This window comes from Pelodiscus sinensis, chromosome 2, assembly GCF_052426305.1.
Source record: "Pelodiscus sinensis isolate ZL-2025 chromosome 2, ASM5242630v1, whole genome shotgun sequence".
Taxonomy (NCBI): domain Eukaryota; kingdom Metazoa; phylum Chordata; order Testudines; family Trionychidae; genus Pelodiscus; species Pelodiscus sinensis.
In genome coordinates this window covers 73,169,953-73,182,750 of record NC_143053.1, presented here as the reverse complement: position 1 = coordinate 73,182,750, position 12,798 = coordinate 73,169,953, and the positions used below count along the sequence as shown (strand labels likewise).

The 12,798-nt window shown below is 43.3% G+C and overlaps 1 protein-coding gene across 2 annotated transcripts in view; it reads right to left on the bottom strand.

Annotated features, from left to right (window-relative positions):
- Positions 1 to 737: 737 nt before the first annotated feature.
- The window catches only part of NOL4 (nucleolar protein 4), a 271,241-nt gene continuing 259,180 nt past the window's right edge, over positions 738 to 12,798 (bottom strand). For both annotated transcript variants that reach the window (XM_006115357.5, XM_006115358.5), the window contains one exon: positions 738 to 1,265. In XM_006115357.5, the coding sequence (XP_006115419.1) occupies positions 1,072 to 1,265 (194 nt within the window). In that variant the 3' untranslated portion in view covers positions 738 to 1,071. The remainder of the gene's footprint in view (positions 1,266 to 12,798) is intronic.

Genomic DNA, 12,798 nt, shown 5'->3' with positions numbered 1-12,798 from the left:
TGTGGGCATTACACAAATCATAACAGAAACGTCAGTGCCTTTTTTTTCCTGTACGTATTTTGTTGAAAGGAATAAATAAATAAATAAACAAACAAACAAACACAAGAGTGCACATTTTCAGATTGTCACTTGCAACCTCTTAACATTCAATCATCTACATCCAATCGCTACTAATGGGACTTGTACAAGACAGCAGCAGCGATCACGGAGTTCAATGAGCTAGCCGTAAGAAATCATTTTTTTAAAATATGTCTTTTTAAAAAAACCCTCATCTCTATTAACTGCTAATAAAGCTGCAATATATTCCAGGATGAAGTTGAGAATGGCATGAATGTAAGGAAATGCATGCTTCCTTCTGAAGTGATTCCAGAGATGACAACTTATAGCACACAAGGGAAGGGTTATCCAGCATCCAGAGTTACTTGTAGAAAGAATAGGAAGTTGGGGAGAAGGTCAGAGTCAGGGGGTTCTGGAGAGGAAGAGGGAGACTTACAATAGATCTTCAAAACATTTTTAGGACCAGTGAAAAAGTTTACCAAAGTAAAAATGAAAAATTTTGAATGAAAACAAAAGGTTTTTTCTGTTTTGTTTTTATAAAAATTACATTTTTGAAAATACAAGATCCTTTCCATTGCAATTGTGTCCTGTGGCAACAGGACTTTTGGCAACTTTTTGCCATATACTGCAGCTTTAAGTCCAATGAGTCAGTAGCACACGCCACTAATATTGCACTTGGATCTTGAACCAATTTTTACCACCACAGCATCTTCTCTTTCCTCCACTTGTTGGAACGAGTTAACAATTTCGAGCCACTTTTTTTGATATTTATGTTGACACACTGAAACAAAAAAACAATAGGCTGGACACATTAAAGTACCTCAGAACTATTGGAGGTCAAAGTTCACTTGAAGCACCTTAACACATCACTTTTATGGATCAAGAACAGTGTGGCATTATGGTAATTAACTCTCCTAAAAAGACTGCAGTAACTGAGGCGTCTGCTCTGGGAACTCAACATGTCATTAGTGGAAACTCCAAGATAAGCCTAGGCCAGCATCAAGGTCATGTGACTCAGTTCTGCTGCAAAATAAGGTTTTCCAGTTCATCTGCAGAACGCAATAAAAATGCTGCTGATTCTCGATACCCTGCAACAAGCTGTCGCACTGCATTTATTTCAGTGGGACTCAGCTGAGGTCTAGAGCTTGTACTACTGGAAGATCCAGAGCTGGTTGCTAGCTGCCTCTTCATACTGAGATCTGTTGGACCTGGAAATAACAAATGGAAAAAACAGAAGCATTAGGTTTTCCTTCCAGCAAAAAAAATCTCTCTGATACATTTGTAGACACAATTCAAGAGCAACAACAAATTACTTGCAGCTGACTGTCAGTAAATGGTGAAAAGTAGTACCTATTTGTAGTGAGGGCACATGTTGCAGTTTATTTTTTTTATATGCAACAGGTTTCTTTTACTCCATGGCTACGTCTAGACTGGCATGATTTTCCGCAAATGCTTTTAACGGAAAAGTTTTTCCGTTAAAAGCATTTGCGGAAAAGAGCATCTAGATTGGCACAGACCCTTTTCCGCAAAAGCACTTTTTACGGAAAAGTGTCGATGCCAATCTAGACGCGGTTTTGTGCAAGAAAGCCCCGATCGCCATTTTTGTGATCGGGGCTTTTTTGCACAAAACAATATCGTGTTGTCTACCACGTTGGTTTTTGCCCAAACGGAAGCAGCATAATATTTCCGCAAGAACACTGACAATCTTACATGAGATCGTCAGTGTTCTTGCGGAAATTCAAGCGGACAGTGTAGACAGCTGGCAAGTTTTTCCACAAAAGCAGCTGCTTTTGCGGAAAAACTTGCCAGTCTAGATGCAGCCCATGGCTTCTGCTAACATAACCCAAGGTTATGGGATGACTGGTGATGGAAAATCTGCCTCCATGGGCATTTCAGCCGTTTAAGCCATTTGCAACTCCACTCTGTTGGGGAATTCTGGAGATGATGGGCAAGAAAGAAAGGGGCATGGCCAGTTCACTTAGGCATGCATGTCCCAGCCACACACTGTCAATTATGTCATTACCCACCCACCTCACAATAGTGATTCTCTCTTGGGTGCAATATCCTTCATGGTCATAGGATTGTACAAACTGCCTACTTGCATCTACATAGTGAAGCAACCTCATGGTTGCCCTGGTTCAATGTGCTGCTGTGGCAATGGTGATGGCCAGCACCCCAAGCCCTTTAAATTGCCACTAGAGCACCACATGGCTCACTCCTTGTGGCTCTGAAGGGTGGGGGGTGTCATGCTCTGGGCAGTGTTAAGGCCTGCTGCCCCTGGCCCAGCGCCTTCCACTCAAGGTCCTGCCCCTTCCGGAAGCATGGAACTTGCTCCCCCCAAAAACACTTTGACCAGGGACCTGTGGAGGCCATCGGGTCCCCTGTTTACAGCCAAACCCACACAGAAAATATATGGCAAAAGAAAGTTTCCATGGCAGAGGAAATCTTTTTTCTTGAAATGAGAATGAATGGTTTTGCTGCTCAGTAATCCCGATTTTTAAATGATTGAATAGAATGTTAAATTAATTTCATTAATAACTACAAAATTTTGTAATGCTCTCCTTACATTTCTGGGCTTTTCCTTGCAGCATTTCAGTGGTGAGACATCTCTCTCAAAAGAGAGCTAGGCGTATGCCTGATCCATAAGTAACATAAACCGGTGTGATTCAATCAAATCAACAGAAGCTGAGGATCTAACCCAGTATTTGTAAATGTGCTGATAAAAATCTCCCTGTGGGAGTTAAATTCCACAGAGTGTATTTTTCTAAAATCATAAAGGAATCTGGAAGGAAAATTCTATGCTAATTGCAACCAAACCCACACACTGCATAAGCAATGGATCATCAAAACTTAGTCAGAATTCACCTGTGGCTGACAGAGTAAACTGAATGCTGGGATGAAGATGTGGGAGCTCACTCTATACCCATGAATATACTCAATTGTGTGTTTGTGGCACCTCAATCAGCTGGGACTACAGCTCCTTCTGAGCTCCTCCCCTCTTCTTTTTGCCTTTATTTTAAAATTTCCCACCTTAAGGGAGGTGAATCACCCCTTTCCTGGTATTTGAATAATCTCTTCCTAAAGGGCCGGGCTGAGCCCTGATCTCCCTGAATATATATCCTGTACCACTGAAAACTATAGGCACCATATACACAATATGGTATATTTTATGTACCCAATCAGCATGAAACCTCATTGTGCTGTTCTCTGTACAACTACACACAAAGACTTGCTCTACCCTGAAGAGTTTATAGTCTAAGAAAGAAAGTAACATATGAAGCATAGGAGGAATAAGATACAGTCAAATATGTGTTAGTTCTTTCTGCATCACTGTAGCTTAGTTAAGTGCCAGTCAGTCACATCTGTACTCAGCATGTCATGGCAAAGGTAGCAGTTGTGTAAGAACGAGCAGAGGCCTTCAGATCAGTGCAAGGAGTATCGTCTATGTGTTAGGGACAGCGTGGAAGAAGGCACAGAGTCATTTGTATGAGAAACAGATATGGGCCAACAAGGCTGTCATTGACAGCAGACAGGAGCAGGCATAAGATGATATGATACATGAGAAGGGAAAATAAGGACAGGCAGATTGGGGAGGGGCCTACAGAGGTCAGGAAAAGAAGATTGAACTTGATGTAACAAGACAGAGGGAGCTAGTGGAAGAATTCAGCAGGGAGGAAGATGAGATCGGAGTGCCAGACAAGCAAGACAGCCTTAGCAGACGCATTAGTGTGTGGACAGAGGAGAGAGCTGGTAAAAAGTCATTAAACATTTAACCCATTGCACTGCTGAGGGGCAAAGTGTGATTCCTTCCTGCTCAGCGAATTCCCTACCAGTTTCTATCAAGACGATAGAAGTTATTGCTCTGAGAGAACGTCCCATCTCCAGCCATTTTGAAAATAAGTTGCAAATTTGTTTTTTATAAAGGGAAATGTGTTTTTCTTTCATGCACCTTGTACTCAGAAGCAGCTGAATCATCCTTTTTCTAGTTTTCCAAAAGGGACTGATTGTACCTTGCAGCACAGCCTGGCACAGAGCCACACTGGCCACGGGAGCTCCAGGAGACAAAGAAAAGTCTGTGCTGCTACCCGTTTGTGGGATGCAGTACGCTCTCCCTTGCCACTCATGCTACAGGACTGTCAGAAGTGAAGGAAGGATCTATGCATCTCCTTGAATGCAGGGACAGCAACTGTGCTTAACCCTTTCCCAGGTTATGGAATTGGCTCTTGCACCTTGCCTCCACAGCATACATGGTAAGGGCCATGTACCACGTACCTAAAAGTATTTACCCTGGGCTAGAGATCAAACCAAGGCAAGTCCATCCTGAAGATTCAAGCTTTAGAACATTCCGAATGAAAATAAAAGGGCTAAAATGGAAACATGTGCGCAGCCTCATCTATAGCTGTCACTAGCACTCCCTGGATAATAAAGATAGTGCAGTGATATTTCCATTTGTGCTAAATCACTATCCACTTCACCACCACTTCCATTTGGAAAGAAATTAAGTGGGTATTACACACAGCGCCAACACTGTAAGTGTTATCCACACATAGTAGTACATGTTTAAAATGTCATAACTCATTTGTAGCTTCATCAGTCATATTGGTTTCTTCATGAAATAAGGTATAAATGGATCACACTCTTTGCTGTCTATATTTCTCTGCCCCTCCACATACAATATCAAATGCTCAAGGTATATGTCTACACAGCAGGGCTAAAGCTGAACTAAACTACACAACTTCAGCTATGTCAACTGTGTAGCTTAAGTTGAAATAGCTTAATTTGGCTTTTGGCGCTGTCTACATAGCAGGAAGTCAAAGGAAGAACACTCTTTCTTTGACTTCCCTTACTCCTCGTGAAATGAGGGTTACAGGAGTTGGATTAAGAAGTCCTCCAGCTCACCATTATTTCGAAATAATGGCCTGTAGTGTAGATGCGCTCTTTGTTATTTTGGAATAATGCCTTTGGAATAATATTTTGGAATAAACGCTGCTGTGTAGTCATAGCCAAAGAGAGCAACCTGAAGCTTCATTAATAAGAATTAATCTATACAGATATATGCAAACATATGAAATTATATAAACATAAACCATAATCCATATAGGGATGGATCTGGGATTTAGGCGTCTAAAGTAATATTTGGTGCCTGGGTCCTCACCTCACTTAAGGTGGAAATTTTTAAAATAAACACAAAAGAAAAGAGGGGAGGGTGCCTGGTTTCGTTTAGGCATTAAAACTCCTCAAGATTTAATGTTTTGTTCAAACTGTTTCCAGGATGTGAAATCTAGTCCTGGGTGTATTCCAGTTCTGAGCTGTCCCTGTAACTACTGGGCTATAAAATAGGTTCTTCTGAGACTTTTTCGTGTTTGTCCTGTTGAAGCTATTTCACTGCAGATAAACAAACAAGCAAATAAATAAATTCACTGATGCAGAGAAACTAGACTCTCAGTGTTCCACTTCCCCAGTGAGGGTTCTAACCAGCCAGCTACAGTTTTATTCTCTTGCTTCCTCTCTTTGGCCCAGTATTACTGGGATAAATAATGAAAGAATCATTTCTGGGGATTCCTATCTGCACTTCTCTGCAGCTCCCGGATTGCAATGTAGGCACTTTGAACTGGCTACTTCCGAATTCAGGACCTTTCCCCTTGCAAGGCCAGGAGGAAGGCAGTGGGGAGTAGACTGATAGGAGTTGTAGTCTCCTGCTTAGCAAATCCATCATTGACTTTTACATGCACACATGGGTAGATCTTTTAAAATAATTTTAAATAACTAGTCAATGAACTTCTTTCATAGACCTTTATCTCCTGCAGCCACCAGTACAAATTATTAAATCCAGGGAAAACTGAGCAGCTTAGACAGAGTTTCTTATATTACTTCTTCCTTCTCTTATGTGGGAATTCATTTCTTAATAACCGTATGTTCCTTATTAGCCTGGCACTGTGCCCAGCAGCAGGTAACACATTCCCTTTCCTAAAAAGGAAATCAAATCTGCATTTTTTTCAATAAACCTTTCCATTTAAATTTCCCGTATAGCATATCTACAAATTTCTCCTGCAGCTTTTGGTATACCCTGGACTGTCAGAAGTATTCCACAACAATGAAAAGATCTTGATATGCAAGGAGGGTCAGGTTGCACAGTTACTTGGTCTCTGGCAGTGTGCAAATAAAGATCAAGCCTGTCCTGGAGACCTGAAGACTGGGTCATATTCACTATAGCACAGCTTTTTAAGTAGTGAATTAGACCAAAAGTTCAGACAGATCTTTCTGTGGCCCATAGTGAGACTGGTGGAGTTAAATTTTAACTTTAAATTTATGAAGTTGTTGCTATTGCATTTGTCTCATTTCTTTTGCAAAGCTTAATGTTTCTAGCTTAACTCAATAATTTTAAATATACAAACCCTAGGAATCCTCTCTCATGCACTAAACAATCATTTATCAGATTAGCCACTGAGTAGATCTGATGTTAAATACACGGCTGGACAAATAACTATACTGTAAATTGCAATTTCTAAACGTGAATTAGTTATTGCCTCATACACTACTCATTGGCAGAGTCAGTTATTTAAAATTCCAGGGTCAGCTGCACGATGTGACCAGTGATGATAAAAACACTAATGGCTCATGAGTGGCAACACCGTTTGTGAGTTGTCTCAGTAATAATCACTTTAGAATTGTGCACTACCAGTAGGTAACTGCCAATTTGACAGTTAATAGCCTGCTGAAAGCAAATAATGTTCTAATAAATGTATCATAAATTCTCAAATTGGTTGTTCCTTTTGTAGACAATAATTATAACAGCAATACCTCATTAAAAAGACTCACATGTTTAAGTATGTGCTAAAATGTCAAATTACTTTACCCCATAATAATTAACCAAATATTTTCATCAATTCAGATGCAAAGGGCAATGGCACATAGCTATAAAAATGGCATATTCCCCAGAGTAGGGTAATAGTTCATATCTTGAAATCTGGTATGCATAGTCTTTTTACTGTGTAATATTTATTAAAATATTTTTCTTCAAGTGCCACTACAAGTGGTTAACTGTATTCAGAATGTTACATTTCCCACTCCAATAAAATTAGGCTTTGATAATTGTTTATTATTTATTTATTTCCAAGTGAGCATTATTTATCATGATTAGAAATATGATTTATTATTTTATTTTGCATTTACCATTTTTCTCCTCTTCTTTTCCAAAAGAGGGCAGATATGTGAAAAGCAATAATTTCCAGGGCTGTGACATCTCCGGACTTGGTAACGGACAATAATGAATTGGACTGTTTTTTTCCCCCAATCCCCTTACTTTTCCCCCCTCAGTTGCATGGGAAACAAATACTCAGCTAATTCAGCTAATGGAAACACAGCTTTGTAGCTTAAGGACAGAAAAGTTTAGGAGAACTATTCACTGTTATGCATTTTCAAGTGACAAGCCAAAGATGGAGATGGAGATGATGACTGAAGTCCACTAGCTTTAGATCCAGCCTGCCATGATCCTCTGGGCTGCAAATGTCCCTTGTCCTAGTGGGACCCTAGGGCAGGCTTCATGCCTGCCATACCCTGCATGCTTCTCAAAGTGGCCAGCTGCTGGGGAGGGAGCTACTCGCACTGCCCCCGCTACCCCAGCACAGTCCATCGGTTGGAGCTGCCAATGCCACATTTGCAGGCACCAGTAGCTTGTAGAGTCTTCCTCCTCCCCCAGCCAGGAGTGTGCAGTACAGAGATGCACATGGCCCTCACAGCCAGGCACTTTTGAACACTGTATGGAGTGCAGCAGGCAGGGAGTCTGCCCCAGGGACCCACTGGACTGCTGGCTGGGAGCCACTTAGGGTAACTGCCTCCTAGCCAGAGCCTGCACCTGGCATCCCATCACCTCCCACACCCCAACTCTCTGCCCCCAGGTCACAACCCAAACCTTCAGCATTCCCTCCTGTACCCCTGCCCCTGGTCACAACTCCCTCCCAGATCCTGCAGCCCCTCTAAGCCCTTCCCCCAGGTCAGAATCCACTCCTGCACACAACCCCCCTCCAAGACCCTGCACTTCCTCTTGCACCCCAATCTCCTGTCCCACGTTACAACCCCCTCCAGCACACACATTCCTTGCCAGGCCCCACACCCCATCCTGTACCCCCTACTCCCTACCCCAAACTCCTTTTGGATCCAATTTCCAACCCAGACCCCTACCCCCTCCATGGGAAATTGCAGCACTTGACCACTTACCAACATCTTGAAGTTCCCTCCCCCATCAAAAAGTATTCGCCACACTTGTCCTAATAGATCAGGGCTACTCGACATGCGGCCCGTGGTCCATTTGTTTGCGGCCTGCGGTGCAGTTTGGGTTTATGCGGGGCTCAACACGTGACACGTGGGTGGGATCCTTTGATCACACCCACAACGGTGAGGTGTGTCCCAGGTGGGGTGAGCACTGGAAGATGCAAGCAGATGGGCTGGCTGGAACAGATGGGTACAGGGTGTCGGCATTTCTAGCCCCCAGGGAGGAGGTGCCAGGGGTGTTGGGGCATTGTGGGAAGTGCTTTGTATTCATGTCTGTCAGTGTGAAAGAAGCTATTTGCATACATATTTGCATGTATATACAACCACACTCAAGCTGTGGCCCTTGGCATGTGCTATGGGTATCATTGTGACCCCCGGGGCCTCCAAAGTTGAGTAGCCCTGATATAGAATCATAGAACTGGAAGAGACCTCAGAAGGTCATCAAGTCCAGACCATATAGATGGTCCCTGCTCCACTGTGCCAACAACTGTGCAAAATAATGTACTATCCAATATGGCCTGTCAGCGAAATTTCTTACTCATTCCAAATGTGGGGGTCAGTTTAATTTTAAGCATGCCAGCCAGAATCATTATAGGTGAACATGATGGGGTCCACACAACATAGAAAGGAACAAGATGATTGTAGGCTGGAATCCTGTTGATTATAAGGGATTTGGGAGACTGGTTTACTCAAAAAAAATGCAGATTCTGGTTTTCTTATTAGGAAAGGGAATGTGTTACCTGCTGCTGAGTCCAGTGCCATTGTGCACCTAACTGCATATTAGGGTGAATTAGGAGGAGCATTGGCAGCAGATCTAGAGAAGTGATTATTCCCCTTTATTCAGCACTGGTAAGGCCACATCTGGAGTATTGTGTCCAGTTCTGGGTCCTTTACAAAAAGGATGTGGACGCATTGGAGAAAGTCCAGCCAAGGGCAACAAAAATGACTAGGGGGCTGGAGCACGTGACTTACGAGGAGAGGCTGAGAGACCTGGGCTTATTTAGTCTACAGAAGAGAAGCGTGAGGGGGGATTTGATAGCAGCCTTCAGTTACCTGATTGGGGGGTTCCAAAGAGGATGGAGAGAGACTGTTCTCCGTAATGACAGATGGCAGAACAAGGAGCAATGGTCTCAAGTCACAGTGGGAGAGGTCTAGGCTGGATATTAGAAAAAAACTATTTCACTATGGGGGTGGTGAAGCACTGGAATGGGTTACCTAAGGAGGTGGTGTAATCTCTATCCCTAGAGGTTTTTAAGTCCTGGCTTGACAAAGCTCTGGCTGGGATGATTTAGTTGGGGTTGGCCCTGCTTTGGGGAGGGGGCTGGATTTAATTACCTCCTGAGGTTTCTTCCAGCCCTAGGATTCTATGCTACAGAGCTGGCCAAGTTACTTACCTTCTTTGAACTTTAGTTTTCTATTTTGTAAAATGCAGCTAATAATACTTATCCATGCTCTTACCCCCAGACCCTAACCTTGCATCTCATCTCTTTCCTTCCACACCCCCCAATCCCTACTTCACACCTCTAAATCCTGGTTCCCTTTCTCTCTGCCTGGATGTCAAGAGGGTGAGCACTGAAAACACGTGAAAGACAGTCTTCCTGCTCTCAATTCCTGTGCCTGGCAATACAACAGAACCCACCAGCCGGGAGAAGTAAATACATGGAAATCCTACTCAGCCCCTAGAGCCTTGGTCTGGAGCATACTCAGTCATACTGTGAGGATGGTCCATGCACAGTCCAATCCACATGTAAGAGACGTGAGGGGATGGCACTTGATCTGTGCAGACAGACTCTTTGGAGAATTTATCTGCCAAACTCTAGCAAGCCCCCCAAGTGTGTGTGAATTGAAAATGTTCAGAAAATCAGAACATGGCAAAATCTGGGTGAATTTTCCTGAGGACAACAAAAGGGATGTTCCTTACACTAGGAAGACCCTTCTCCCTTGCCAAATTTCAAGCCCCTATTCCCAAGCCTGGAGATGATAGAGTTTCTCATTCAAACAGTTGAGATTTTTTGTTTAAAATGTGGAAAAATAATTTATTTTACCCTGATCTTTTTCTCAGAAATGGCTGAACTATTTCTGCTCAAACTTCCCCAAAATTTAGCCTAAGGCAGTCACTTGACATAGAAAAACTCTGCTCCTACAGTTTAAGTTTGTCAAACAATTGAAAACAAGGCTTTTTTATGAACTGTGAGAGGCAACCTTAACTAGAGTCATTGCTACCTATAATGACAGTATTGTTTACTGCAATAGGGGCCTCAGGCACCCTTTCTAGGGTTACTACCATGTAGGGAAGTAAACTCAGAGGGCCTGACTGTCCCTTACAGTAAGCCTGTTTTATACTGCTCTGGCAGTGTAAAGGAGTTTAACGTGAGTAAAGTACATCTATACTCATTTCAAGGTTCCTTTATATAACCACAGTCAGTCTCTGCAGAATTTTTCTATTCACTTACACAGTGGGGAAAGGTATTTCTCCTCTAAAAGGCTGAAGGGTTCAGCCTCCTAACATTGCAATACCTCTTGCATCTATATGGACTTTAGGGATGTACAACCCCTAGGAGCAATCTACCTGGAAGCTTCTTGCTTTCCACAGCGTTCCCTGTTTCCTCATATGGGCCTGTTAGGGCTTCTGCCAACCCAGAAAGCTTTCTCATTTCAGACTCCTTGTAAAAGAGGTTGAGAGGATTTACCCTGGGGTTTGGGATGGGGAGAGAGCATTTGCCACTTTCTGGCTAATTTCTTTCCTGCTCTGGTCTCCTCAGTTCCTTATGTAAAAACAAGGTGGTTCTTATTCAAACTGCTGCAGCACCTCCTTCCCTTTCCTGGCCCATCCTTGCTTGTCATGGCTCAGCCCGGACACTTGTGTAAGGAGCTAATTATGATTCTATCATTAGTCATGTGGAAGTGCAGGCTAAGGAGGCAAGCTCTGCACAGCAGAGTATAGGGGGTCCCTGATGAGGAGTGGGGCATTAGTAATTGGGCCAGGGGATACCTAGATTTGAAGGATGGGATCAGAGAAGGAAGTTTACAGGGCAGGAGGCAGCCAAATTAAATGAGCTACATCATATAAGATACATGTCAATTTGACTAGTAGATCAGAGAGCTAACTGGAGACTGTAATTATATTACTGCAGGGAAGTGTCCAGAAATAGATATTCAAGCCATGAATTTTAATCCATCTTTTTGCAAAAGGCTTAATTTTGAAGCAGACACAGATGACAGGATGTGTCTATGAACATCCAGACTGAAGTGTGGCTTTGTTTCCACACCATTAGAATTTTTGTAAGCAAGGCAGGAAAGTTCGAGGGCTATTATTGAATTCAGAACAAAATGCTCTCTCAAAACGAAGAACTTCTGCCCTCTAGAGAGGGTAACATTAACTTTTCCCAATGAAAAAAGCAGCATAGCTCCCTGCCAAAAGGAGAAGAGGAACAATTGCCCACAACTTCCCTTGAGGCACTTTCGGAAAGATAAGAATAGCACCCCTCCTGAACAGCCCCATCCACCCCTCTTAGTGCCCACTAACAACACAACAAATCTCATCATTAAGTGTATCAAAGGTTGGTGACAGACCAACTCAGCACAGGCACTCTGTCTTTTTCCACTGCCAGGAGGAGACCATCAGCTAACACAGTCGGTGCACTTTTCACCCCACATAAATGCCTATAATCAGATTGACTGCAATCAAGGAATTCTAAGGAATCAAGAAAGCGCTAGCATTGCCTTGCCACAACCTGCTCAATTACCTTCCCTAAAAGTCTGAGGAAGAGCTCTGTGTGGCTCCAAAGCTTGTCGCCCTCACCAATTGAAGTGGATCCAATAAAATATATTACCTCACCTACCTCGTCTCTCTAATTGAATAAAGGCAGCAGATAGGACTCAGGCCAATAGATAACCAGACTGTCAACATCAAGCGTTGATTTACAAACTATGGGGGATCATTTTTGTTGATAAAAGGAATCCAGAAAAAGAGATGGATTAAGGTAAACATTATGCCAAGAGCAAATTTTTATTATTTCAGCACAAGTGGTCCCTATGCAATCTTCTATGTACCAGGCCTGCTGATGGTGGGAGGGGGGTAACAGGGGCAATTACCCCAGTGCCCAGCAATTGAAAGAGGCCCAGGGCTCCCAACTGCCACTGCTACTAGTGTAGCAGCAGTGGTGGTTAAAGCCACATGCAGAGCACTCTGGGTGGCTCTTAGGGTTGCCTAAGGTGGCAGGGGCACCAAGCCGCACACTCTGGGTGGCCCTGAGGGCTGGGGGAGGGCACACTGTGGTCCAAGTGGTGCTGAGGGTTGGCTGTCCTGGCTCTGCCGCTTCCAGAGGTATGAAGCTGCCCCCCACATGTTGTTGGCTCCCCTGGGGGAAATGTTTTGCTAGTCGTCCAAGGCAGAGAGAAGCCTGTTTCTAGTGCAAGACAGAATGGTAGTGGGATTGGGTATGGTGACAACTAGATCCTTACAAATCC